Source organism: Mesoplodon densirostris, chromosome 4 (genome assembly GCF_025265405.1).
Source record: "Mesoplodon densirostris isolate mMesDen1 chromosome 4, mMesDen1 primary haplotype, whole genome shotgun sequence".
In the NCBI taxonomy this organism is placed as follows: Eukaryota; Metazoa; Chordata; class Mammalia; order Artiodactyla; family Ziphiidae; genus Mesoplodon; species Mesoplodon densirostris.
This window is the reverse complement of record NC_082664.1, coordinates 1,790,705-1,818,043: the sequence shown is the minus strand read 5'-3', so window position 1 is coordinate 1,818,043 and position 27,339 is coordinate 1,790,705. Positions and strand designations below refer to the sequence as shown.

At 67.7% G+C, this 27,339-nt stretch overlaps 1 protein-coding gene across 2 annotated transcripts; it reads left to right on the top strand.

Annotated features, from left to right (window-relative positions):
* Positions 1 to 277: 277 nt before the first annotated feature.
* On the top strand, positions 278 to 26,187 carry CEP170B (centrosomal protein 170B). Of its 2 annotated transcripts, none has more exons than XM_060095544.1 (19): positions 278 to 347; positions 3,232 to 3,363; positions 10,412 to 10,501; positions 11,994 to 12,074; positions 12,917 to 12,973; positions 13,975 to 14,113; positions 14,751 to 14,855; positions 15,006 to 15,488; positions 15,702 to 16,426; positions 16,509 to 16,679; positions 17,130 to 17,220; positions 17,374 to 19,089; positions 20,398 to 20,536; positions 22,719 to 22,878; positions 23,125 to 23,268; positions 23,383 to 23,471; positions 23,937 to 24,030; positions 24,197 to 24,248; positions 24,379 to 26,187. In XM_060095544.1, exons 2-19 carry the CDS (start codon positions 3,259 to 3,261, stop codon positions 24,600 to 24,602), a joined length of 4,665 nt encoding a protein of 1,554 aa, XP_059951527.1. In that variant the 5' UTR covers positions 278 to 347; positions 3,232 to 3,258; the 3' UTR covers positions 24,603 to 26,187. The 2 variants fall into 2 exon arrangements, with proteins under 2 accessions (XP_059951527.1, XP_059951526.1); XM_060095543.1 differs by having other exon boundaries at positions 20,293 to 20,536.
* The last annotated feature ends 1,152 nt before the right edge of the window (positions 26,188 to 27,339 follow it).

Below are 27,339 nucleotides of genomic sequence, written 5' to 3'. Positions count from 1 at the left end.
GCGAGTGGGGGAGGGGGCTGGGCCCGGTCGGCGGGGGGTGGGGGGTGGGCGCGGGGGCGGGGCCCGTTGAGCCGCCGGGGGCGGGAGCCGCGCTCACCTGGCGCTCCGGGCCCGCCCTAACCTGGATTTCCGGGGGGCGGGGCCTGGCCGGGGCGGGGCGGGGCGCCCGCAGACGTCAGGGACCCGCCGCGCGAGGCCGGGCCGCCGCTCTGCCCGTGGGCTCGCCGGGCTGCCGCGAGCGTGCGGGCCGCGCCGGGCATGTCCTAGGCGGCGGCCCCGCCCAGCGCTCGGCCGGCCGGGCGGGAGGGCCGGGGCCGAGCCGGGGCCGAGTCGGGACCGAGCCGCAGGTAAGACGCGCCGCTCTGCGCCCGCGGCGGCCGGGCCTCCCTGCTCCCGCACCTGCGCGCCGACGGGGCCGCGCGGGCAGCGGGCAGGGGGCGGGGGAGCGGAGCCCGGTGGGCCGGACAAAGGCGCGGAGGTGGGGGCTGCCGGTGCACCTGGCCAGGTCGGTCCTCGCCCCCGCGGAGGCGGCCCAGGTCTGCGTCAGGCCGGGAGGGACCGCCGGGCGCGCGTCTACGCGGCCTGGAGAGGGGGGCGCTGGCCCGGGCGCCGGGGTCCCCGCCCAGGCACCGGCTGGGCCCTGGCCGCCCCCGGCGAGCGCTGATTCAGGAGAAGGCGTCGCTCCGTCCCCCTCCGGGCCCGGCGCTCCCGCCCGGCCTCCTCCCGGCCTGGTCTCCCCTCCTGCGGTCCCTCCCTCCGTCTTCCTCCACCTCCCTCTCTCCTCATTTCCCTTCGCCGCCGCCGCCTCTCCGCTGTCCCGGCCTCCGTTCAGTCTGCGCTTTCCAGCCGACCGCCGCCGCTCTCTGCCCCTCCCGGCCCCTGCCCCTGGGCGACTCCACCTCCTCCCCTCCCCTCCAGGCGGGTGGCCCTTCTGGGGGGACAAGTGTGGGGTGTTTAGTATTCTCCCTCCTAGCAGCGATGGCCAGCCTAGCCCTGAACCGGCCGCAGGCTGTTTGGGAGCGTCCACGACTCCAGGCCTGGGCCTTTGCGAGATGGGCTGGCAGCGGCAGGGGCGGCCTGGCTCCGCCACAGCCGCATAACCCGGCTCTGGAGGTTTGGCCTCCCTTTGCCATAAGCAGAGGCTGTGGCCTCCTCTGGGTGGGGTCCCCTTCCCAACTGCCCATCACAACCTGGTGGCAGGTGATGGCAGAGTGTGGGAGCTGGGCTGGGGGCTGGGTGGGGACTCTCCTAGAGAGAGCACTGTCATCTTCTCCGGCTGTGCTGATGAGGCCTCCGGAGGCTGCAGGGGCTTGGAAGTCCCCGCCCCTTCGCCTTCCAGAGCTTGCCCCTCTGGCTGGACCCTGAGGAAGGGCAGGGGTCCCAGGAGGAGGGGCTCTGGCCGGCTGGGGCTGTGTTCTGGGTGGATTTTTCGACATCTTCCCACCTGCTTGCCCGAGGTGACGTGAGGGTTTGCCATGGGTTATACATGGTCACTTGGGCCTTCACCGATGGGTGGGGCCTGGTGTTGAGACCTGGCTCGTAGGAGCCTCAGGCTGAGGCTCTGGGTGTGGGCGTTGCAGGGACAGGGCCTGGAGATGCTCCCTACATCCTGTGCTCCAGCCAGGTGCCAGCACCATCTTCTCTCTCCCTCATTATTGTCTCACGTCTTAACTAGTCTCCTGCTTGACCTGCCATCTGCTCTGCATACTGCGAGCCAGATCACGGACCCAGGACCTCCAGGGCTGGCCTCGCAGGTGTGGGACACATGCTCTTGCATGGGCCCCGCACTCAGACCCTGCACTGGGTTTAGCATTCTGCTCTCGCTGTTTTGAAATCCTTCATAATTTTGGAACAGGCCTGCTGCATTTGCATTCTGCACTCAGGGATGTGGCGCGTCCTGAGCCCTCTGGGGCCTCCCCCCTCGCTCCCGGACAAGCCACAGAACTCCCGGGAGCACGCGGCCCAGCGTCTTGGCCCTGCCTGCTCCCTCTGCCTGGAGCCCGGCCCCCAGATGTTCACATGCCTGCTTCCGCCTGCTCCCAGTGAGCCGTCCCTGACCGCCCTCCATAGATGGACCCCTCGCGGCTGCTGTCCCCACCCCTATTTCTCTCTGTGTCACTCGCACCTTCTCACAAGCGGTTTCCCTTCTTGCTGCCCACCCCCCTGGCTGGAGGGAAGCCCCGTGATGCAGGGACGGGTGACGCAGTGTGTGTCTCTCAGAGCCTAGGACACGTTTTACCCAGTTTGTGTGTGTGTGTGTGTGTGCGCGCGCGTGCACGTGTGTGTGTGTGTGAGCTTCCACAGGAGAGCGGCCAGGGCACTTGTAGGCGGTGCTCTGGGTGTGTGTGCACACATGTGGGGCGCAGGTGTGTCTGCACATTCTGGTACCTGTGCCCCTGTGACACGGCTCTGGGCAACTGGCACCTGTGTGAGAGCACGTGCACACTGGCTGTGTGGGGCCTCAGGCGGCCCCAGGGCCTGGTCTCGGGTGACATCGGCCCTTGTCGTCACTCAGGCTGTCCCCACTGTGCCCCTCAAGGCACCATGATACTCCCCTGTCCGTCCTGACCATATCAGCCCCCAGGATCTCAGGCACCAAAGCACCACCTCCCTCCTGTGCACTGGAGGGGCTGCCTGCTGCCCTGACCACCCGGTACTGTCCTGGCCTGGGGGCATCTGCAGGGCGGCCACAGTGGTCGCCAAGGCACGTTCAACCCCCTCTCAGTGGCCGGCGTATCGATGGCTCAGGGCTCTGGTCTCCAGCCATCTCCTCCTCGCCCCCTGCCTGGGCCCACCCCAGGGTGTCCAGCAGGGGCGGCAGAGCCTCTGGTTCAGTGTCTTTGTCCTGGGTGAGGGCCTAGCCCTGTGGGGACCCTGAAGGGCCATGTTGAGTTCCACCTGGGAGCAGCTCCTGCAGGTCACGGGGACACATGTGGGTCCTCACGCAGGCAGTGTGGCTAGCGCCCCATGCACCCAGAGAGAGAGAGGAGGCTACGTGTGGACCTAGAGTGTAAGGGAGGACCGGGCGACCTCAGCCTGGGAGGGTTCGCAGGGGACAGGCACACTCGGTGAGGGGCTGGCCTGGAGCCCAGCATTTCTGGAAGCGGCCACTGCAGTGGTGCCGTGAAGGTGCTTGAACCTCATCGGGGCAGGATCTGTGCTGGCCTTTGGGGTGTCCGGGGGCCCAGGCCCAGGCAGGGGAGCCCTGCTCTGACGACCCCTCCCCCCCAGGGCTGGACAGGCCTCGCCCGTGCCAAGATGAGCGTCACCTCCTGGTTCCTGGTGAGCAGCAGCGGCATGCGCCACCGGCTCCCCCGGGAGCTCATCTTCGTGGGGCGCGATGAGTGTGAGCTCATGCTGCAGGTGAGTGTGGGCACCTGGGCTGGGGTGGGGGCGCTGGGCAGGAAGGCGCCCCCCCACTTTCTGCGGGACCCCTGGGGAGGAGGCCCGGGCGTTTCCACCTGGGCCCACAGCGGGGCTCGGGGGCCTCGGGGGCCTCGGGTGGGTGTGTGCACTCGTGGGTGAGGGTCCCTGCCTCTGCGTATTGGACCGTTTCTGATGGGGAGGTGCTATTGGATTCTGAAGGTGTCGGGGCCCACCTTGCGAAGGTGCCTGAAAGCAGATCCGTCCACATCCTTGTTGTCCGGGGGCCCCAACAGGGCCGTGAATCAGGGGGCCACAGGGTCAGCTCTGACCATCAGAGCTGTCCAGTGGAAGGCTAGTGCCCTGGGGTTGGGGATGGGGGCCTTTCTCAGGCTCGAGAGGCTGGCAGGGCACTAAGTGCCAGGACACCAGGCACTCGGCAATCGGGAATTTCTCTCTGGCCCTGAGTTTGGGTTGAGCCAACCTTGGCTTCCATGGGGTGCACGTGTCCGGCTCCTAGGAATGAGGAGGGGAGGGGGCGGGGGACTTGACCCTGTAGGGCCCACAGGGTTTCCCTACCCTCGTGGGGTGATTGAGTCAGGTTCCCTGCAGCCCTGACCCCTCCCCAGCGTGGCACCTGGGTCCCTGTTCCCAAGCCCTCCAAGCTCCATGCTCCCACTGAGGGACTCTCAGGAGGTGTCCTAGGTGGGCTGCACTGCCCGGTCCAGCCAAGCGGCCCACTTGGGTGCAGGGTGAGACCCCTCCTCTGTACCATGTGCAGCCCTGGCTGCTGCTGCCCACTCAGTCCCTGGGATGCATGGGGCTTGGGCTGCAGCCGGGGGTCCGAACCATGTGCATGTCCACGTCCAGACACCCTGACTTCCCCCCAAACGTCCTCTAATTTACCTGACTCCAGACCCAGCAGGACCCGCCCTTGTTTGTTCGGTCTTTTCAGTATCTTTGATGTAGAGCAGTCTCTCCCTTTTTCTCTTTGCTCCTTGCCTTTGGAAGTCGGTGGGTCTGTGCAGGGCTGGGTGAATGTTTTCTGTGCAGGGCTGGGTATACATTTGAGGCCTTGCGGGCCACACGCCTCCATCACAGCCACTCAGCTTTGCTATTGTTGGGAAGACAAACGGGTGCGCCAGTCAAACTTTGTGGATGTTGATATGTCCATTTCATATCATTTTCACCTGTCGTGAAAGTTTTTTTTGTTTTTTGTTTTTGACCACATAAACTGTAAAGACTGTTCTCAGGCCACGTAAAGCAAGCAGAGGCCGTAGGTCGCCCCCCCAGCCTCCTGGGGTGGCCGGTGCGGGGGTCTTGATGTGGCCGGTGGCTCCCTGATGGTGTCACGTGACACGACCTCTGTTGTCTGTCCACTGGCGAGAGATCCACAGGGGTCACCACATTTGGCCCTGACCCCTGGCAGGGAGTTCTGTGTTCCCTGCTGTGACTGTGCGGCTTGTCGATGGCCCTGCCCGTCCACTGGGGTGGCTGGGAGGGCCTCTCGTAGGAGGTGGCACTTGATGGGAGCCTGTGAGTGCTGGGGGCCCAGCGTGCTTGCTCCTCCCCGCTCGCCGGCTCTGTGCCCTGCACCAGGCCCTCACCCTGCCTGCTTCTCTTCCCAGGGGGTGGGCCGGGTGTGCAGCGTGAGTTTGGGGTCCAATTCCTAGTTTCTGGGCCGATCAGTGGGGAGCCCTGAGCAGGGTGGAGGCAGGGGGGATCCTCAGCCCTCCATGCTGGGCTGGCCCTGGCCTGGGTGCACCTGCGTTTCTGCCTCAGGCTGTCCTGGGCAGCGTGGCCGTGTCTCCATCACACGGGGAAACTGAGGCTCAGGGAGGTCACGTAGCTGTAGAGTAGGTGTGGGACTGCCGCCCCCACCCAACGCCTCCCCCCTCCAGCCCACCTGCCCCTTGCTCAGGACGCCCATCCTCTTGCTGTGCTGTCCTGCCAGCCCCCTTCACCCCGTCCTCTTCTGTGGAGCCCCTGCTAGGGAGTTCCTCACCTGCACACCACAGCCTCAGTCCCCATGCCACCGCCCAGCCCGAGTCCCCACGCCACCGCCCGGATGGCCACTGCACACGCCGCCTCCCCACCACAGCTTCTCCCTAGGATGGCAGCTCCAGGCTCCCAGGCCTCTTGGTGCCTGCCTGGCGGCCCCTGCAGCTTTCCCACTTGGCCTGGGCTCTGGGTGTACGAGACCCCTCCCTGGAGGTCCTGTCCACACCCACAGCCTCAGTTTCCACCTCTGCTCGCGTGATGCAAATGGTGTCTGTCGCCGTGCTCTCCCCAGTCTCCTGTGTTATCAGCTCCTGGGCATCTCAGAGGCAGGCCTAGCCTGGTTCTGAACAAACCCCCTTCTCCTCCGACCCCGCCAGGTGTCCAGGGGCGAACCCCGACCTTCTCTCTCCCTCCCTCATGCCTCAGGCATCCCCGAGTGCTGCTCCCACCCCCACCTGGGTGCAGGGACAGGTACCCCCGGCCACGGGGCCTCCTCGGGGCCGCAGCCTCTCCCCACCTGCCTGGCTTTCCGGGATCCTCCACGCCCGCCCCATCCCCACCCTCTCCCTGCCACGTGCTCCCGGAGCACCCGGGCCTGCCCTCTGTGTGTCCTTGCGTCCATTCCCACATTTGTCACTCGATGGTCACTGGCCCCACTCTGGAGCCTGGGGTCTCCATTCCAGGGCTGGGCCACCCACAAACACATAAGCAGGAGCCAGGTGACCCCCCAGGAGAAAAACCCAAAGGCGGCACCGGGTTTGGGACGGGGGGCTCTGGGGCCGACTGGACACGGCGACGTGCTGAGAGCTGAGGAGTGGGAATGTGGGGGGCGGTGCTGGCGGGGGTGCTGGCGGAGGCAGGGGGCCTCGCCCGGCGGGGAGGGGGAAGCAGTGTGGCAGGAGGAGACGAGGCTGGGGAACAGGGGCCGTCCAGGAGGCTGTACCACAACCCAGGCAGGAGCGCCCACGTGTGGACCTCTGAGGGGCGGGGGCAGGGGCGCTGTGTCCCAGAGGCAGAGTCGCCAACCTGGCCCTGTGCTGCCACGCTCTCCCGACGGGCCGCCCACTCGCCGGGGTCCTGGCCCCCAGGGCGAGCCTGGCACAAGCTGGGCCAGTGAGGACGTGAGCGGGGACATGGGCCCCGGTCTGCCTGGTGCCCGAGCCCAGGCTGCCTACTGTGGCTCCTGCCCCTGTGTCCCTGGGCTCTGGTGCAGGGCGTGTGTGTGTGTCCGTGTGTGGATGTGCATGGGCGAGTGCCTGTGCGTCGGCACACGTCTGTGCACACATGTGCGCACACAACCACGTATGCGCACAGGTGCATGTGTGCACACGTGTGTGGATGTTGTACATGTCTGTGTGTGTGTGAGAGAGAGAGAGCCTGTGCGTGTTTGTGGCAAGGTGTCTTCTCTGCCTTCGCCTGGTTTGCCCCGTGGGAGGGGTGACAGCTGGGATTCATCTGCACGCTTCCTTACCCGGAAACCACGGCCCGAGAGAGCCAGCTCAGGATGCCCCTGCACACACACAGGCCGTGGACGCTGTGGCCCCGCTGGGGTGGCGCTGGGTGTGAGCGGGCAGGAGGGTGTGCCCGAGCCTGGGGCTTGGGCCGCTGCCAGATCCTGGGCGGGGCTTCCACTCAGGGAGGGCGTCAGACCCAAGTTTTGGAAGCACATCTTTATTCCGTTTTAAAGTGACTACAAACAACTAGGTCCTTTCCCAAAACTCCGTGTGTTTGGAGCCTCTTAAAGCTATTTTACGCGTCTGTGCCCCATCCGCTCCACTTGCCACGTGGCCTGCTTTGTGTCCTTTTAAGTCTCGAGTCCTGCCTGGGCCAAGGGGCCACCTCTCCCACTGGCGTGGGCTTCCAGCCTCTGGGCACCTGGGCTTGGGCCGGGAGGGAGGGGGGGAGGGCTCTGGCTGCGGTACCCTCCCTGCCTGTGCCCAGGGCTCCTGGCACCCTCGTCAGTCTGGGGAGGGGGTGGGGCAGCCCAGGCTCTGGGTACAAGCGTCGGGGAGCCTGGGGCTGAGCGGCGGGGGGCGGGCAGGGGGGGTCTTGCTGGGAAAGGGAAGGTAGGCACCGTGAGAGCGTGGCCCAGGAGAGGGCACGGTACCTGCAGAGGCAGAGCGTCTGGCCAGCAGGCAGGCGGGGGCAGAGAGGCGAGAGGGAGGCCTGGGGAGATGCAGGTGGGGGAGGGGCGCAGATTGAGGGGTGCTGACCAGGAAGGCCAGCGGGGGTCGCTGCCTGGGGCTGAGGGCGTGTGGCCAGAGCAGCCGGGTGGGGGTTGGGTTGGTGGCCTTCCCCAGGGAGGCTGAAGGGCCAGGCGGGCAGGGAGGAGGAATTGGGTTTGGCCAGGCTGGGCCTGAGTTGGAGGTCTGAAGCTTGGAGAGGGAGGGAAGGTGTTCAGGCCGGAAAGGTCAGCCCAGAAGCCCCTCTAGGGGGCTACACCTCGGCAAAGGTAGTGGCCAAGCCTGAGGCACAGAGTGCCCTCCCGCTGTCGTCCACCACGTCTGCCTCAGGCCGAGCAGAGCCCCCGTCCCGCCACACCCTGGTGTGCAGCCACCAGCAGCCCCTCTCAGGCCCGCGGTCCCCGGGAGCCTGATACCCGGCCATGTGGAGGGCAGAGTCCGGCCCCAGTGGCATCCAGGTGTTGGGCAGGGCTGAGGTGGGCCGGTGGCTGGGCACGGAGGGGGCGCAGGAGGACGGGAGCCCCCAGCCCCTCAGTGAGCCCAGGCCTCCCAGCTGCCGGGCTGGACTCTAAGGAATGCCCGACCCACGGGGCCACCAGAGGGGCAGCTCCCTGACCTGAGGTGGGGCGAGCCCAAGCACGCAGGCCCCTGGGACACCTGCTGATCCTTGTCTAGGCCGCCCGGGGCCTGGGGAGGCTCTGCCAGCACCTGCAGCTGGGAGACCGAGGCCCAGAGGAGGGCGTGTGGGTCCCCCCAGTGTGCCCTGCCCCCACCCTGCCTGGGCCGGGACAGCGGGAAGGGCTGGCTCGGGCGGGGACCAGCGGGGGAGTCCAGTGGAGGAGGTGGTGCCCACGTCCGGGGCACAGGCTGCGGCCAGGGTGGCCCGGAGCTGTCTAGCTGTGGGTGCCGACTTTGAGGAATTCGGGACGGGGGAAGAGATGAGGCCGGGGGCGCGGGGCAGGGGGTCTCAAGGTCAGACTCACCTCGCCAGAGACCCGTTGCTTTGGGAGGCAGGTGAGTTGGCACTGGAGCCCCGCCAGGATCAGCCCTGGGGGCTTCCCGGGGAGGGAGGCCCGTGCTTCCCCTGGCTCATGGGGGTGGCGCTGGGGCAGACGGCTCTGGGCTGGCCTCTGTGTCCAGGAGGCCCCGGCTGGCCCCGCAGACTCTGCACCCCCCTTGAAACCTCCCCTGCACCCCTGCTCACTTCTGGAGGACCCAGGGTCCATGGCAGCATGAGGTATGGGTCTGCAAACCCCTGCCGGGCCCCCACTGCAGCAGCATCATTGTGCATTAGGCCAGCCTGAGCCCAGGAGAGGCTGGAGCCCTCACAGCCCTGCCTGCTGCAGTCTCCTTGCCAGGTCCTGCCCTGGCACCTCGGCCAAGCGGCATGACCTTGGGTGGGGGCGGGGCGGGGCCAGAGCCCATGTCCACCCCACCCCACCCTGCTGTGCGCTCCTGTCTCTGGGTGAGGGAGGCCCAGCCCTGGGAGCTCCAGTCCTCGGGGGAGGGTATTGGGGGCCGCCCCCCCCCCCCGCCACCGGAAACTGGCCATTTCTGGATAGTGCCGGAGGGGCTGGGTAGGTGGAAAGAATCAGAGAGAAAGTGGCTCCGTGGAGGTGGCCGCTGGCTGGGGGAAGGGGTCTGGGCACTCGCCTGTGAGAACTGAGAAGGTGGTGGAGGGTGGTGATGCAGGGACTCAGGTGCTGGGTCACCCTCCCAAGGGCCGGGCCATCCTGTCCCAGGCAGTGGGGAGTGAGTGTGGGTCTCGTCGTTCCCGTGACATGCTCTGGAAGTGGGGGTCCTGGGTGTCTCGTGGGAGCCCTGCTGGGCAGGTACTGTCATCTGCCCAGGGCTGGGCCCCAGCACCCCACGGTTGGCCGGTCCTGCCGGTGTTTCCTGGGGCTGCCCCAGGCCTGGGCTCCTCAGGTGGTGGGGGAGGGATGCAGCTGCCACCCAGACACACGGGGCCTCCAGCAGTGAGGGCAGCGGGCTGGGCGGTGGTGATGTGCTCTGTGTCAAGACTGCCCGCCCCCTGGCTGGGCAAGGCGGCTCGTGCTGGCGGTGCCTGATCCAGCAGAATGTGGCCCTGTGGCCCTGTCCCTGCCTCTCTGTCCCTGGAGTGGAGGGGCTGTGGCCCTCCAGCTTGACTCTGTGAGGGAGCTGGGTGACTGTCCTTGGGGAGGGGTCCTGCGTCGGCTGGTGGCCAGGGCAGAGCTGGAAGTGCTCGGGGCGGAGCGACCTGCATGTGTTCATGTGCGTGTAGCATCTGGGTGGCAGGGTGTGCTCAGGATGTGAGCCCTGTGCACGCGAGCAGGAGGCAGTGGGGTCTGAGGCACGTCACGCGTGTGTGCGCATGTCCGTCACTCCGGGAGGTGTGCGCTGTGGGCCAGGCTGTGCGGGGGGGGCTCCCCCTGAGCATCCACAGCCCTTTGATCCTGCCCCCACCGTCCAGCCTGGCCTGCCCTTGGGAGTGAACAGCGTGTCCCAGATCTTCTGAGCATTCCCAGCCCCTCCCATGCTGACCCCGGAGCAGTGGCTGGGATGGTAGGGGGGGCACGGGCCTCCTGGTGCCGTGGAGGGCTGGTCACAATGGGAGGGGCCTTGGAGGCAGACTGGGGCAGGAGGAACCCCGTGGCCAGGACGGCTGGCCGGGTCAGGCCTGGGTGGGCTTTCTGGGGCACACATGCTTGAGGTGTGGAGGCGTGGGTGGGACCTCGTGGGCTGCGTGGCCAGGGGCCTGGTGGTGGTATTGTGGTCGGGTGGGGGAGTGTTGGAGAGTGGGGAGCGGGGCCTCCTGCGGGGTGCCTCTACCTCCTGGGCCGCCTGGCCCGGTCGGCCACCTGAGGGTTTCTGTGTCTCCCCAGTCCCGCAGTGTGGACAAGCAGCATGCTGTCATCAACTACGACCAAGACAGGGACGAGCACTGGGTCAAGGACCTGGGCAGCCTCAATGGGGTGAGTGCAGGCCTTTGTGCTGGTCCCACCCCTCTTCCCAGCCCAGTGCCACCCACACCCTGGCTCCACCCCGCATCGTGGCCCCACCCCCTGCCCCTCTCCAGGACCCGCCCCCTGTGCTGGCCCCACCCCTCCATGACCCCTCCCACGGTTCTGGCCCCGCCCCCTCGCGACCACACCCCTCTGCATTGGTTCCCCACTCCAGCTGGGCCCCCCCATGGCTCCACCCCCTCCATGGTCCTCCCCCTGTGCTGACCCCACCCCTGTCCATGACCCCGCCCCCTGTGATGACCCTGCCCCCACCCCTCCATGACCCCGCCCCCTCTGCTGGCCACACGCCTCCATGACCCCGCCCCCTGTGCTGGCCCCACCCCAGCTCCATCCTCACCCTGGCTCCGCCCCCTCATCACGGCCCCACCCCTCTGCTTTGTCCCCACCTGGCTCCCACCAGGACCTCCTGCTCTGGTGGCCTCCTTGGGACGGCTCCCACTGGGTAGGGCCTCTGGGAGGTGGGGCTGCCTGCTGGGTGAGGAGGGCAGTGGGCCCTCAGGTGGGCAGGGGAGGCAATGCGACCTCCTGCAGGCTGGGAAATGGGGCTCCTGTGATGGATGGGGCTGTGCTGGGGTACCCTGTCCTAAGGGGTATATGTGAGCTCTTCTGTGAGTTGGGGGCAACAGGGACAAGGAGGTGACCAAGACGAAGTTCCTGGCTGCAGGAGCAGAGAGGGGTTCAGGTGGAGGCGGGGCGGGAGGGACAGGGCGGGGCTCTCTCCAGGGTCCAGCACCTGTCTGGGTGCCTTGTTCTTTCTGTGTTTGGTCTGCTGCCCTGGGAGGCTGTTTCTGTAAGAAAACAAGCCAGCAGCCTCCACCCCCTTATACCAGCTGAGGAGGGCCCTTCCCCCCTCCCTCCCGGCCCCCTGCGTCCCGAGCTGGGGGTCCCACAGCAGCCTCAGGCTGGCTCTACCTCTGCCATGTGAGCACTCCAGCAAGCGCTGGGTGCCACCCCCCGGTCCCCCGCAGAGTGCCCCCAGCCGAGGGTCTCAGGCCCTGCTGGGGTCTCTGCCCCCTGAGCCCCTCCTCCCTCGGCACCCCGTCGCCTGAATGGGCTGCACAGTCTGACCGACCTTGCCCCGGGGCCACCCTGTGGGTGTGCCTCGCCGCTCCCGAGGGCTTTGGGGGCTGGGGCCGGCACGAAGCTCTGTGTGGATGAGAGAAGGGGCCGTCTCACAGGGGTGTCCGTGGGTTCTGTGCTTGAGGGGCTGTGTCAGGGTCCCTGGGTGCTGGGTGGGGTCTGGCGCCTCGGCCCCCTCGGCCGGTCCTCCTGCGGCCGTCTGTCCTGTGGTCCCGTTGGGGTGTGAGGCTGGTGCACCCGTGCTGGGAGGACGGTGCCGGGCCCAGAGCAGCACTGGAGGACCTGGTGGTCCTCTTCCGGGGCCTCCAGAGTCGTCGGCCCGCCTGCCCCGGCTCATCTCCGCCACCTGCCTACTCCGCAGACATTCGTGAATGACGTGCGCATCCCGGACCAGAAATATGTTACGCTGAAGCTCAACGATGTCATCCGATTCGGCTACGATATCCTTCCGGGGGCGCCCACCCTTCCTGGCCTCCCCCTCTGTCCCCAGGGCCTCAGTCGCCCTGTTATGCTGGAAGTGGGTGGGGGCCTCAGGGGGTTAGAGACAGGAGAGTGAAGCCCAGGCTAGACTCCGGCCTGAACTCCAGCCCCTGCCGCCACCTGCCCCTCAGCCAAGGCCCCAGCCACAGACATCTTCTGCCCGCCCTCGGGGCTGAGCTCACACAGGGCCCGAGGAACGGAAGAACTTTCCCGGGACCCGGAGTCCTGGTGTTTCTGGGGGCCTCCCAGGCTTGGCTTTCTGTGCTCAGGACGTGGGTGATGGGGGCCATGCCTCTGCCCTGGGCAGCTGGGGACCCGTAAGTGTGGCAGGAATGCATCCTCTCCTCCATCCGCATTCGCCTGGGCACACCCGTTGGCGGGTGTGGGCCCAGCGGCTGGCTGAGGCCCTCCCCACCCCTGAAACCTCAGGAGGCCCGGGGCTGAAGGGTGGTCCGGGACGGGAGCTGGAGCTGGACGCATGTGGCATGGCCTCTGGGGCCCTGCTGGGCTCCTGGGCTGACAGTGGGGTGGAGAGCATCCCCGCGGACCTAGGGCACGTGTGTGCAGTGGCCTGGAGCAGCCTCTGTCCTGTCCTCTGTCCGGGGACAACACGGCCTGCGGGCTGTCCCTGCAGTGTGGACGCAAGGCCAGTGCACACACGTCGGGGGGAAGCTCGCAGGCATCTGCACCAGCCCTCCGCCCGGCCCGCGTTCCCTCTTCACCCACCGCGCCTGGGAGCAGGGGATGCTGTCCGAGGGCCCCACCCCCTTTCTGCCCCCTGTTCTCCTTAACGCGCTGTCACATTCCAATATGTACGTGCTGGAGCGGGTGCAGCACCGCGTCCCTGAGGAGGCGCTCAGGGTCAGTGCTGGTGCTTGGCCTGGGGCCCCTGCATCCCTGTGTCCCCATAGCCCTCCGCTTCCCACTGCTCTCCCCCAGGCCTCTGGGCCACTGTGTGTCAGCCTGGTTTGGCCTGCCCTGCCGGATGGCCCAGTCGGGCAGGTGGGGAAGATAGTCATGCGCCCCACCCCGCCCCACCCCCGGCTGATGCAGTCACTGACGTTGGGTGTAGCTGGAGCCCCAGAGGAGGCTGCTTTGCCCAGCAGGAGGGGGTGGTTGGGTGGGAGGGAGGGCCCACCTGGCATCTTGGGTGGCTAGCAGGGGGCAGCCTTTGGGGACAGCCTCGTGGGAGGTCCTGGGTGAGGGGCACCCTCGAGCACCCTTCCTTCAGCTGGGGCTCGAAGGTCCCAGTGTCGGTCACGGCAGGTGGAGCCTCTCCTTTCCCCTGGCTCAGCTGTGCAGGAGTCACATGGAGCAGACTGGGGGACCCTGCCCAGAGCCTCACCCAGGAGCCCCACGGTGGGGGGGTGGCGGGGAGGCTTAGTCCCATTTTCCAAAGTAACCGTGGGCAGCACAGGGAGCGTGGGTGGCCTGCCTAGAGTCACACAGCCAGTGAGGGGCAGGGCCGGTGACCGCCGAGCTCAGCCAGGTGGGACCCAGCACGCACGCGCGCATGCACACGCACCCTCGCACACGCACGGACAGGCTGCTGCTCCCCACCTCCCACTGCTCCTGAGGGCTGTCCCACCCCCTCTCTGGAGGGGCCTGTGGGTGGCAGTCTCCCCTCTGACGGCTACTGTCCACTCCCTCCTGGAAGCTTGTGGACCTGAGGATGCCCCCAGCCTTGGGTGCGGCCCCCCAGCTTCAAGGCTCGTGACAAGGGCAGGTCTTAGGCTGTGTGCTCCGCGAGGGTTGTGAGGGAGACCTCATGCCACTGTGGGGTGGAGGAGAGGCCAGGACCCCCTGGGCGGGGGCGTCCTCGCGAGGCAGCCCCCGCCCCTCACCCCGGCCGCTGCCAACAGCACGAGAAGTACACCAGCCAGCTGCAGGTGAGCGTCAAGAGCCCGGCGCCCAAGAGGGGCGAGGCTGTGCCGGAGCAGGCGCCTTACTGCGAGGCCGTGAACCCCAGGCCAGAGAGGGGGGACCGGAGATCGGGGCCAGGTAGGATGGTGTGCAGAGGGGTGCGGGAGGGGCAGGGGTGTGCACACAGGCCTTGATCCGCCTCACCCAGGAGCTGGCCTTTCGCCCCTGCACCCAGACATACACACGTTCCCCTCCCCGCACAGCCCCCAGCATGTGTGCCGGCGTTCCTGCACCGCTGTAGAAACAGCCACCCATGCAAACCTACATCCCTGCCCCATGTGGTTCAGTCAGACTGCAGTGGCTCTCAGCCCCAGGTCACCTATTAGTGACCCGAACCATTTACAGGCCCTGGGGGAGAGGCCAGCCCTGGGTGGGGCTCGCTGCTGTCCTCCCGCCCCTCTACTGGGCAGGCCCTAGGGGCAGAGGGCCCAGGCCAGGCTCGAGGGATTGCCTGCCCCAGGACCGCAGTGCTGAGGACAGTGCAACCCCAGGAACGCGCCTCCCTGGAACAGCCACCCCATGGGGAGGTTGTCACCCGCCAGGGTTGCAGAAATGGGGCTCAGGGTGGCTGGCCAAGGTTCTGGGCAGCTGCAGATCCGAGCTGGGAGGTGGTGCCGGGGCCCCCTGCAGACCCTAGCATCTTCCCCAGCTCCGGGTCTCCGCCTCTGTCTGTGTTGGGGCCACAGGGACCCAGGGTCCAACTCTCCCTCTGCAGAGGCGGCGGCCTACCGCACACCCCTGTACGGGCAGCCCTCCTGGTGGGGGGAGGACGATGGTAGCAGCCCGCCCGAGGAACGGCGCCAGGACGAGCCTGACGCGGGTAAGTCCCGGAGGGCAGCCTGCTCGGGAGGTGCCCTCTCGGCGGGGCCGTGGGCGGGGGGAGACAGCACCGATGGTCCTCGCAGAGGTGGGTGGGCTGAGGGTGCCACCTGGGAGCACGTGCCTGGCCTGAGCACGAGTTCCCCCACAGAGCGGCCCAAGGAGCTGGCTCAGCAGGACGGTGACCTCGTGGGGACGACGGCCGCCTTCCGGGCCCCCGCAGAGCCCCAGGGCTACTCGTTCCGGCGGGAGCCCAGCTACTTCGAGATCCCCACCAAGGAGGCCCCCCCGCCGCGGGCCCCAGAGGAGCCGGCCCACGAGGCGCCCACCAGGGACGCGGAGGCGGGCGGGGGCAGTGGGGCCCCCGTGGTGCAGAGCCACGCCTGCTTCACCATCGAGTTTGACGACCGCAGCCCCGGCAAGGTGAAGATCAAGGACCACGTCACCAAGTTCTCCCTGCGCCAGCGGCGGCCCCCTGGCAAGGAGCCCACACCCATCGAGGTGGTCTCTGCGGAGACCAAGGTGGCCGACTGGCTGGTGCAGAGCGACCCCAGCCTGATGCACAGGGCCAGCCCCGCCGACGACCGGCACAGCACCAAGAGCGACCTGCCGGTGCACACGCGCACCCTGAAGGGTGAGTGCGTAGCGGCCTGCCCTCGCCTCGGCGGTCTCGTCCCCCTGGTCTGTTCACGTTGCCTGAGAGCCACCTGCCCGTCGGGGGCCGTCCGGCGTGGTCCTGTTGCTCCTCTGGGCCACGTGCGCTGGCTTCACGGTGGGGCAGTGTGTCCCCGACCCCCGGGTGTTTCCTTTCCCTTGGCCTCATGCAACGGGCCCCCGCCCCCTCCAGGCCACAAGCACGAGGACGGCACGCAGAGCGACTCGGAGGACCCCGTGGCCCAGGCGGCCGGGGCAGCTGGGGCCCCCTCGGAGGCCGGCGGGGAGCAGGTGCGGCTCCAGAGGCAGCTCAGGCGGGACCCCCAGGAGCTGCTGCACGGCCAGCAGGCCTTCGTCATCGAGTTCTTCGACGAGGACACGCCCCGCAAGAAGCGCTCCCAGTCCTTCACGCACACGCCGCCCGGGGACTCCAGGCCCGACAGGCGCCGCGGCCCCGGGCCGGCCGACAGGGACCGCCCAGCCGCCGCTGCCCCGGTCTCGGCCCGGGGGGCGGGCGGCAGCTCGGGGCCGCAGCGGGCCAGCTCGCTCAAGCGGGAGAAGGCGGAGGAGCGGCTGGGCGGCCCCTCGCCCGCCGCCCGGGCCCCTGCTCGCCCTTTCGGCAGCGTGGGGCGCCGCTCCCGCCTGGCCCAGGACTTCATGGCCCAGTGCCTGCGGGATGGCTCCCCGGCTGCCCGGTCGGGCCCCGAGAAGACCCCCCCGACGCCGCCCGCCCCCCTGCTACCCCGTGGGGCCAGCCCTGTGGCCCCCTCGCCGCCACCGCCACCCCCTGCTGACCCCCAAGTAACGAAGGCACGCAAACAGGAGGAGGACGACAGCCTCAGTGACGCGGGGACCTACACCATTGAGACGGAGGCGCAGGACCGGGAGGTGGAGGAGGCCCGCAGGATGATCGACCAGGTGCGCATGTTGCAGCGGGCGGCCTGGGAGGCCGGCCTCGGGCGTGGGCTCTGACCTGCTGCCCGACTGTCCCTCCCGGCAGGTCTTTGGGGTACGGGAGTCCCCTGAACTCTCCAGAACGTCCTCGGCCACCTTCCGTCCAGTTATCAGAGGGGACAGAGACGAGCCTGGTGACGGAGTGGCCCAGCGGATGGCCTTGCTGCAGGAGTTTGCCTCGCGCCCAGTGGGCGGGACCCCCCCGGTGGAGCTCCAGGTGTGTGGGACTGAGCCCAGGCACGTCCCTGGGGAGGGACTGGGCAGGGACAGGACAGTGTCTGGGCCGGGGCCCTGGTCACTGCATCCTGTATGCACTCGAAGGCCCTGGTCCTGCCCGAGCTGTGGGCTCCGGGCCCTGGCGCCCATCTGTGCAGAGGGATCAAGGGTGCCTGGGTATATGTGTTCATGGGCGGGGCTTGGCTGAGTCTGGGGGGCGGGGACCGCTGACCTCCAAGCCACTGAGCTGGGCTGAGACGTGGGTAGTTATGTCAGGGTCCTGCAAGCCAGGTGAGGCCACGGGGGCCCTCTGGCTGCTTCTGTTGGGGGGCAGGTGGCAGGCACAGGGATGGTGTGGGGGCCAGTTGTTGGGATGGGCCGCCTCGTCAACCTCTCCGTGGGGCTCCTGTCTCTCCCTGCCGTGGACACACTCCTGCCCTCCTCTCCGTAGGGCCTCCCAGTACCAGGATCCCCCGGGGGTCAGAAGTGGGTGTCCCGCTGGGCCAGTCTGGCCGACAGCTACTCGGACCCAGGCCTGTCAGGTAAGTGGCTCCAGTGCCGCAGCAGGGAGGGGGTAGCCTGAGGCCGCCAACTAGGCAGATACGAGCGCTCGTCACTGTGCCCGGGGGTGGGCGCCAGCTCCTCGTGTGGGCCCGCGGGCAGCGCTCACTCTAACCAGCCCCCTTGTCTTCCAGACGACGGCCCCGGGCGCAGAGCCAGAGAGCTGGAGGGGGCCCTGCCTGTGCGCCAGCGACGCCTGCTCCCACAGCTGCCCAGCGGCAGGGCGGACGGCCCCGCTGGCCCCGAGGCCACCAGGAAGAGCGGGCCGCGGCCGCCGGAGCTGGGCAGCGAGCAGGCCAGCCTCCTCTTGGGACAGGAGGACCTGGAGCCCGACAGCCTCAGTGACGCCAGTGGGTCGGACGGAGGCCGGGGCCCTGAGCCAGGCGGGGGCCTGCAGGAAGAAAGACGCGGGAGCCCCCAGGAGGGACTGGCGTGGACGAGGGGCCGGTGCTCACCGAGGGCCCCTGGGGAGCCGGCCCCCACCTCTTCCTTCTCTGGGGACCAGAACGGGGAGGGGGCCTTCCCCAGGAAAGCGACTGTGGCTCCAGGGCAGGTGGAGGGCCCAGGGCGGGCAGCCCAGCCCAGCCCCCCGACACGGGACAGCGTGTACGTCAGCACCAGTGGGAGGATGGTCATCCAGCTGCGGACAGGGCCGTCCCCGGAGCCTGAGGGCCCTGCCCCAGCCGCCCCCAAGGAGGCCCCGGCGTTCGTCCGGCAGGAGAGCTTCACCAAGGAGCCGGCCAGTGGCCCCGCAGCTCCCGGCCAGCTGCCGTACATCCGCAGCCACCCCCTCCTGCAGGACCTGGCCGCGGCCCGGGCCTCACGCGTGGACCAGCACTCTCAGGACACCCACCTGATCCTGAAGGAGACAGAGACGGCGCTGGCCGCCCTGGAGGCCAGACTGCTCTCCAAGTCCGTGGAGGAGCCAGAAGGTGAGCTGGGCGGCGCCCCTGGGCCGCCAGAGGACTCCCTGTCCGGGGACTCCGATGTGGACACGGCCAGCACCATCAGTCTGCGCAGCGGCAAGCACGGGCCCAGCCCGCAGCCCCCGGGGCTGCAGCAGGAAAAGCTGCCGTCCCCGCCGGCAGTGCAGGACGCGGGGGGCGTCGGCCCGAGCAGCGCCCGCGAGCGCCTCTCAGAGAGGCAGCGTCGCCCGCTGGGCCCAGCGGACGCGGGCCGCGGGGAGCCGGCAAGGCGCCTGGCCGCACGGCGTGGCCACGGGCCCCGAGGGTCCCTGGAATGGCCCGATGAGGAACGAGGCTCCAGCCTTGCCCACCTGCCCGGTGTGGACACGGTCACTTCTGACCATGAGACCTCCGGGGCCGTGGGGGCAGGGCGGCGGGGGCCTCGCCGGAAACCCACGGCCCCACCGCCGTCGCCTGCCGCCCGGGAAGAACAGAGCCGCGGCTCAGCCGGCCTCCAGAAGGTGCAGCAGGCGCTGACCCGCTCCAACAGCTTGTCCGCCCCACGGCCCACGCGGGCCTCCCGGCTGAGGCGGGCCCGGCTGGGGGATGCCTCGGACACAGAGGCCACAGATGGCGAACGGGGGCCCCCGGCCAACCCTGAGCCGGCGGGGCAGCCGGCTGCCGAGCAGGCCAAGAAGCTGTCACGCCTGGACATCCTGGCGATGCCCCGGAGGCGGGCCGGCTCCTTCACAGGGCCCAGCGACTCGGAGGCAGCCCCCACCCGCGCCGGCTTCTCCGGCCGCAGCGTCGAGTTGTACTGCTCCGGCCGCAAGCCCGCCGTGGCCGAGGCTCGGGCCACCGCCAAGAAGGCCGCCAACGCCACCACGGTCCCCCGCCAACCCTTCAGCAGGGCCCGCCCAGGCAGCGCCCGGTACTCCTCACCCAGTGAGTGTGGGGAGCGGGAGGGTGGCCCTGGGTCCGGTCGGCACGGGCAGTGTGTCTGCAGATTGCTGTGCATCGGCCTTGCACCAGCTACGGGGCCCCCAGTCCTGGCCCTGGAGGAGCCCCTTGTCCCATCGGCGGGTGTTTCTCCCCCCGACACACACACATACACGTGCGCCCGGGTGTGCACGGGTGGTGGGCCTCCTGCAGCCCCCAGGCGGTCTTCGTGTGAACGCAGAAAGCCCCAACCATCTCCAGCCTGGAGGGACTGCCCCTGACTCGCAAGCAGGCCTGGGTGACTGCAGACGGGGCGGGGCCTGCTCCTTCCTGGGTTTGCGGACCCCACGTGTGCAGCAGGGAGGGACGGCTGCCGTGGCTCCGGGGCCGGCTCCTGCCGGGGTGGATGTGGGCATCCCTGCAGCCAGGCTTGCCGTGCCGGGGGACTGACCCATCCCCTGAATGAGTTGGTTTCAGGTGTCAGCACTGCTGGTCCAGCCCCATGCTGCTGCTTCCATACCTGCCCCAACCCCGACCCCTCCCGCACCCACGGCCTTGGAGTTCGGGCTTCAGGGGGCCAAGGTGTCATCTGCCCCATGGCCAAGGGGTGAGGGCCACACTTGCTTGGTGGGAACCCGCTGCCCCACCCTTCCTTGTACTGTGCACGTTTGCGGCCGCCACAGGGGCTCAGCGCAGGGGTGGGCGAGCAGTCGGGGCTGAGGCCGGGCAGGTACAGGGAGGGGCTGTGGTGGCTGAGCTGGGTTCTGACCATGGGCTGTGTGCGGTCACATGTACGGTCCAGCCCAGGGCCATGGCTGATCCACGTGGAGTGGCTTACCCCCACCCGGGGTGTCTGCAGGCACCAATTCCCAGTTCCCTAACCCTCCTGATGGGCACAGACCCCTCCCCCAGAACGGGGCCCCAGCCACTACCAAGCAGCCACGACCCTGGGCTGCTCCACAAGGGCCCATGGACACGCCAGGCTGCCCGTCTGTGCACGTGCTTCTGGGCTGGCAGTGGCCTTGCAGTCCCTGGAGCCCAGCAGCTGCTGGTGCTTCAGCCAAAGGGCGTCTGAGTGCGGGGGTGCCAGCCGCAACACAGCTCATCCTGCAGCACCGGGCCCTTGCCTGGAGGGACCTCAGGACTGCCGCAGGCGCTGAGGACTGCTCTGTTCTGTTCTTGCTTTTGGAACCAATTCACTCACCCGAGACGTGCGTCGCCGGCAGCAGGGCTCGGATTGCACGTCCACATCCGAGGAGGAGTATGGCTCCCACCACGGCTCCCCCAAACACGCCCGCCCCCATGCCTCAACAGCCACGCAGACCCCACGGGCTGGCAGCTCTGGCCGGGCCCGACCCCGGGCCCCTGGCCTCCGGGACACAGATGACGAGGAAGAAGAGCCCGACCCTTATGGTTTCATTGTGCAGACAGCCGAGATTGCTGAGATTGCCAGGTGCGTGGTGCCAGTTGACAGCACGAGCTGTTGATCCACAGGGTACCTCTCCTTGGGACTGGGCTGGGGGTTTAGTTCCTAAAAGGGCTTGTGAAATGCTTGTCAGGGGGGTGGATGGGTGGATGGACGGATGATGGTTGGGTGGATAGATAGATGATGGACGGTTGGGTGGACGGGTAGTTGGATGGACAGTTGGGTGGATGGATGATGGATGTTTGAGTGCATGATGAAGGGATGGATGGGCAGTTGACTGGGCAGTGGGTGGTTGGATGGATGGATGGTTGGGTGGATGGATGATGGACGGTTGCGTGCGTGGTGAATGGATGGATGGGCGGGCAGTTGCACGGGTAGTGGGTGGTTGGATGGATGGATGCAGATCTGCCCAGAAGGGTGGGGGAACCTCTGGTACAGGAAGGCCTTCACCAAGATTTTTGTTAAAGATGAGCTCCTTCATGCAGTCCTTCAGTGGAAGGCTCGCCTCCAGGTTGGGCGCTGGAAAGGGTGGTGCAGACGTGGCAGGGAAGGAGAGTGGTCGGTGCTGTGCTGGCCTGGCACTGCAGGGCTCATGGAGGGGGCAGGAGGTGAACGGCTGGGGCTGGTGACTGGTGAGTTTTGGTGCCAAGGATGCTGAGCTTGAGCCGGTGAGGCACCTGGAGGGAGGTGAGCGGGGGCAGGTGGCTTCTAGGACAGTGGCCCACGTGGGGGATGGAGGTGTGGGCATCATCAGCATGAAGACGGTGACCAAGGCTGCGGGCGGTGTGAGGACGTGGAGAGCATGAAGAGAAGAGGGCTGGTGATAGAGCTCTCGGGACACCTGGTTGGGGGGGCGGTTGGAGGGAAGTTGCCTGTGCAGAGTGATGCTTGGGAGGGCGCGGAGGGGTTGGCCAAGGAGACAGGGTGTGGGGTTCTGGAGGGGGGCGCTGCACCTGGGTGAGGGGAAGGGGGTGGAGGTGGAAGGAGAGAGGAAGGGGAAGTGGGGGCCCCCGGGGGCTTCCCAAGTGGGCGAGCTTGAACACACCAGCGTGCAGAGTGCAGAGGACAGAGGGGGCGGAGGCCGGGGCTGGCTGGGGGCAGGGGCACGGGTCACCAGCAGTTCGAAGGGGTTCCTTCTGTGTTTTTGATGTCGGAAGGGTGGGACCAAGTCGGGGACCCCTATCTTGATGGGGCCTGGGGCAGCCCTTGGTGGGAGGCAGACTCCAGCCAGGGAAATTTCTCCAGCTGTGCCCAGCACCTGTCGGGAGGGGCTGTAGTTGCCACCGAGAGTGGACGGGCACGAGGGCCGGCTGGGGGGCGCCCTGAGCAGAGCTGGGACAGCTGCATGCGGAGACCTGGTCCTTAGTCCTTGGTGGGTCCTGGGGTCCCGTCCCTGGAATGACTGCAGGCGTTGGAGGGCTGAGGGAGCCAGAGGCCGGAGCCTGTCGCCCTGCCCTGAGCCTGGCCAAGGGCTGGAGGAGTGCAGAGTGCGCCGGCTGTGGGGCTGAGGTGCTCCGAGGGCGGGCGACGGAGGCTTTCGACTCCAGCCCTGGGGCTTCACGGGCAGTCTGCGGCAGGGAGCTGGTCCCCAGCTGGCCTGTGTCCTTTCCTGGGTGGCCCAGGAGCCTCTCAGGGAAGCGTGTGTTACCGTCGTCAGGGCGGAAGGGACGGAGGTCTAGGCTGTCTGTGGGGCTGCAGGCTTGGCCTCCCTGTCCTGTGGAGAGTCCCCGGCCTCTGGGCCTGCCTGGCTCTGACCCTTGTCAGTGACTCTGCCTGTGGAGCGGGGCTCGTGTGGCCCTGGTGGCCAGAGGAGCAGTGGGTGTGGCCAGAGGAGCAGTGGGTGTGGCCAGGAGCCTGTGGGCGTCTCTGCCCACCCTTCCTCCCAGGGCCCTGCCCCAGCCCCCCCCCACCCCGCCACCTTCAGGGGGTCGGGCGCTGAGGCGCCCGGTGGGAGTCCCTCTAGCACTGCTAGTGGCTGGTTGGGGGTAGTTTGGGCCAGGCTGGAGGCTGTGTACCCCTGGCCCTGCCCCTGACCCAGTGGCTGCCTCCTGGGAGGGACCCCCACCCGACCTGGGCAGGGGGGAGGGGGGCTTCTGCCTGTGGGGGCGGTGACGTCGTGTCCTGTCTGGCTCCTGTCCCCACACTTCCCTGCACCAAGGCTGGGTCCAGGAGGACCCCGCAGGACCTGCCTTCCCTCCTGCCGCTGCAGGCTGAGCCAGACGCTGGTGAAGGATGTGGCCACCCTGGCCCGCGAGATCCACGATGTGGCCGGAGACGGCGACTCGCCGGGCTGCCCGGGGCCTGCCCACAGCCCCTCTCGCGCCAGTGCGCCCGGCACCCCCGCCTCTACCATCTCCGCCCGCGAGGAGGTGAGCCTGCCCTTGGCAGCCGCTTGCACGCCCAGGTGGGGGGCTGTGGCTGTGAGCCCTCCCCGGGGCCACACCCGTGCCCAGCACCACCCCGCACCAGCCACCCTGAGAGCGCGGGCCCGGCACCTGCTCCACGAGGGTGGGGCGCCCAGGGACCCTGAGCGGCCGGGCGGCATCTGCTCTGTCCACGGCTTGGCGGGCGCCCCGCCCCATGGGCCACAACCCTGCTCCCCCCCACCCCTGCAGCTGGTGCAGCGCATCCCCGAGGCCAGCCTCAACTTCCAGAAGGTGCCGCCTGGCTCCCTGCGCTCTCAGGACCTGGACCAGAACATGAACGACCGCTGCGAGGACCCCCTGGCCGGCAAGACGCGGCCTCGGAACCGTGAGGAGGCAGGCGCCCCTCCCCTCGGAGAGCCCGCTCTGGACTCTGGGCCGTGTCAGGGTGTGGAGGGCACAGGGCTTCCTGGGGCGTCCGGGCACCGGGCTGATACTGGGTCCTCGCAGGTGATCTTCGATAACCTGATGCTGAACCCCGTGTCCCAGCTGTCCCAGGCCATCCGCGAGAACACGGAGCACCTCGCTGAGAAGATGAAGTGAGTCGGCCCGCGTGCCCGCTGGCCAGTGAGAGCCCCTGGGGGACGGGACGGGGAGACACCGCTGCTTAGTGGACACCCAGCCTGAGGCCCTGACACGGGTACAGACACGTGCCTGTGCGCCAGGACTGCGCCACGTGTGCATGCACGCACACACGCACACACACACATGCGCGTGCGGTTTGGCAACCAGACCCTGGGCCTGGGAGGGCCAGAGCCCCCAGGATGACCCCCCTCTCCCTCCCTGCCCCCTCCTTCCTCCCAGCCCTCCCCACATTAGGCCCAGAGACAGGACACTGGGACCGGCCTGCCCAGGTCCTGCTCCAGGCCTCAATTTCCCCTTGTGCACAGGAGGGGCTGGCATGGACCTCCCCATGGCTGGTGCAGTGGCTTGGGAGGATGCCATGCCTGGGTCTCTTGGTCACTGTCCTCTGCCTGTTCCCACCCCTGCCCCTCGGGGCACAGGATCCTCTTTCAGAGCACAGGGCGAGCCTGGGAGGACCTGGAGGCCAGGATCAACGCGGAGAACGAGGTGCCCATCCTGAAGACGTCCAACAAGGTGAGGGGCCCCTCTGACCCCCTGGCCCCCCACCAGCCCACTTGGCTGCAGGGAGACTGGGGGGAGCTGCCCGAGCCCAGGACCCCGACTCCTGCCCCTGGAGCCCCAGGGAGAGGCGAGCGCTCGGTGGTCCGGCTCCATCGGCCTCTTTCCTGTCCGCCTCCAGGAAATCAGCTCCATCCTGAAGGAACTGAGGCGAGTGCAGAAGCAGCTGGAAGGTGGGTGCGGCCCAGACCCGGGGGGGCTGCACTGCTGCCTCTGGCCGTGCGGGGTGGCGGGGGCCTTGGTGGAGCCTGGCTGATACCCACAGCTAACCAGCCGGCCTGACCCTCCCCACTCCCCTCCCAGTCATCAACGCCATCGTGGACCCCAGTGGGAACCTGGACCTGCTGACCGGAAACCGGGGTTCTGCAGGCTCGGCCCAGCTCGGGAGAGGCCGGCCGGCCTCCCAGAGTCCGTCCTCACCCCCCTCGGCCCCGCCGGCAAGGAGCTTCCCGCAGCGGGCCAACTGCGGGACCCCCGGCCTCCCGGACCCCTCCTTCCTCCCTGACACAGAGCGGTTCCTGATCTAGGCGGTGGGGCCGGGCGGCCTCCCCACACCCTGGGCCTGGACCGTTCACCCCAAAGACCCCCACACGTGCCATAACCCCGTGGGTGCCCAGGCCCCCTCCTCAGCTCCCAGCGCCCTCCCAGCCCCGCTGGCCTCCTGGCCCAGCTCCCGCTGTGGCCGATGCCAAGGGCCAGTGTCCGGGCGTGTGCCCAGCCTCCTCTCCATCGCTGTTATTTTGTCGTTAGCTTTCAGGGAAGGAGTCGTTTGTGCCGTTGCAGCAGCCTCCCCGGCCTGGAGGGTCCCACTCTGCCTCGTGGGCTGGGGGACATGTGCGTCCCTGCCCTGTCCCTCTGTGCTGGCCGGGACCAGGTTGGGGGAGAGGACTGGGCAATGTGGTCTTTCAGTGCCAAACACAGCGCAGGGCAGTGGGGAGACGCCTCGGGACGCCCCGGGACTTGAGGCGGCAGAGTGGGGGCTGGGCGGGGCGATGGCAGCTCCCAGCCGCCCCAGAGCCCGGTGGCCCGGGGCGGGGACGCAGCCTGTGGGAACGTTTGTGGCAGGAACCCCACTGCTTCGAGCCTTTGGTGCCAACACAACTGCCAAACTCGGCGCGTGGGCCGGGCGCTGTGCACACAGGCACGAGCGCTCTCCAGGCACACCTGCGCTCACACGAGCCCAGGCTCAGCCCCGAAGCGGGCACATCCGGGGAGGGAGGCCTGGCACCTGGCTTCCGGTGGTTCTGGGCCAGACGGAGGAGAGCGAGTAACCAAAGTGGCCAAAAACCAGGCTTCAGGAGCTCCCTGGACAACGTGCCCTCCCCCCGCTCCCCTCCCCCACTGTCCTGCGGACTCTGGGCATTAATTGGGTGCCTCCCGGGCCTCTGTGCTCCAGGTCCTGTGGGGGGGTTAGGGACAGCCCCCCAGGAACAGTTTTATTTCTCAGGATTCTTTCAGCTGGGAACGTGCCAGGCGAGCAGAGCCCAGCCCCCTCCTGGGGGCTAATGTTTCCGCAGCCTTGAAGCCAAAGAGCCCACTGGCTGCGGCAGGTGGGGCTGGGGTGCCCCCACCCTGCCTGGCACCTGCGCTGATATCGATTGCGGGACAGGACCGACTGCGGGGGCCGGGGTCACCGAGGCCGGACCAGAGGCCAGCAGGCGCGGGTCTGGGGCCGCGGTGGGTGACGCGTGTGTCCGTGTTTACATTTAGCTGATGTGGAGCCCCATGCCCGGGCCCTGTGCCCCCTCCCCGATGTGTACGTGTGTGAGTGGCAGTGGGGTCCGCGGCCGGCCCCGTCCGCGAGCCTGCTGTGTGCACACGGAGGAGGTGCTGGTCCTGGTGCCCCGCCCTGCACGCCCCGCGCAGCTGCTTACAACCTGTCCCCCAGAAGCGAGCAGTGGCCGTCCGTCCACCACACTCCCACCCGCACCCCCGCGGTCATCGCCGCAGTTTTTTTATTCACAAGTTCATGCTCCTCCCCCAGCCTTCGCCTTGGGATTGGTAACTTTATTTGTCTGGCTTCTTGGAGGCACCTCTGTGCATTTTGTCCTCAGGTGGTCTTATGGATGTCTTTCAGAAAATGGTTATTTTATATGATTTGTCATGGAATTTGTTCTAATAAATCATTCTTCTGTCGTGGCAACATGCTGGCGTTTGTTGCCTTGGCCTTATTTCTCCAGTGGTGGTGTTTGGTGTGGGGAGGGGGCTCCCTGCCACCCCTGGGTGCTCAGCCCAGGGGTCTCCCTTCCTGGGCTGGAAATTCCCATTTGACCCCCAAGACCGGCACGGTGCGATGCAGACATGCTGTCACCAGGGGGAGACCTAGGCAAGAAAGCAAAGCAGGGAACTTTCCGGAGGTTTGCTCCTCAAAGACAGAAAAATTATTGTTTTCAAGCCGTTCAGTGTTGCAGCAGCCAAGAGTACCCTATAAAGCAGGCCACCCCGTGCAGACGTAGCACAGAAGGGGCGCAGGCACTGTGTGCTGGGGTCCAGCTGCTCCCAATTCCTTCTCCCTTTTTATGGCTTCAGAGGGGTCTGAGGCCTCACCCGCCCTGGGGTGACGTCACACCACCTAGTCCCTCCAACCCAGGGGCGATACTGTCCCCCTCCTCCTGCTACAGGGAGGACCCAGAAGCAAGAGGGACAAGGCAGCAGGAGCAAGCGTCCCACCCCAGAGCCTGCTTGCAGGTCACTTGGCCCGCCGCTCAGGAGTCACTTGTACCCAAGCAGGTCCCCTCGCCTGCTCTGTCCCCACAGAGCTCTGTCCTTGCACACATCGTAAACCCCAGAGTCAGCTGTCAGTTTTTTGTTTGTTTGTTTTTTGTGGTACGCATGCCTCTCACTGTTGTGGCCTCTCCCGTTGTGGAGCACAGGCTCCGGACGCGCAGGCTCAGCGGCCATGGCTCACGGGCCCAGCCGCTCCACGGCACGTGGGATCCTCCTGGACCGGGGCACGAACCCGTGTACCCTGCATCGGCAGGCGGACTCTCAACCACTGCGCCGCCGGGGAAGCCCTCAGCTGTCAGTTTTAAAGTCCATTTGCCCTTTCCCTGCATGTACCTTTGGTATTCTACTTTGCCTCCTGGATTTCCATGTTTCCCTCCTTGATCATTTTCCAAAAGACCTCCACTGCGTTTGTTTTTAGTGCAGGTTTGCTGCGATGAGATGAACGCCAAGGAACATACTCAGCTGGATTTGGCTCAAGGCTGTAGTTTGATGACCTCTGGCCCAGGCCACAGGTCCACCCAAGCTGGGAGTGCTACA

Bases quoted from the DNA above. Each gene is read 5' to 3' on its own strand.
- CEP170B (XM_060095543.1), top strand. From the start codon at position 3,259: ATGAGCGTCACCTCCTGGTTCCTGGTGAGCAGCAGCGGCATGCGCCAC. The intron at 15,489-15,701 runs GTGAGTGCGTAG...CGCCCCCTCCAG, and splicing joins GCACACGCGCACCCTGAAGG to GCCACAAGCACGAGGACGGC. The intron at 23,472-23,936 runs GTGAGTCGGCCC...CTCGGGGCACAG, and splicing joins CACCTCGCTGAGAAGATGAA to GATCCTCTTTCAGAGCACAG.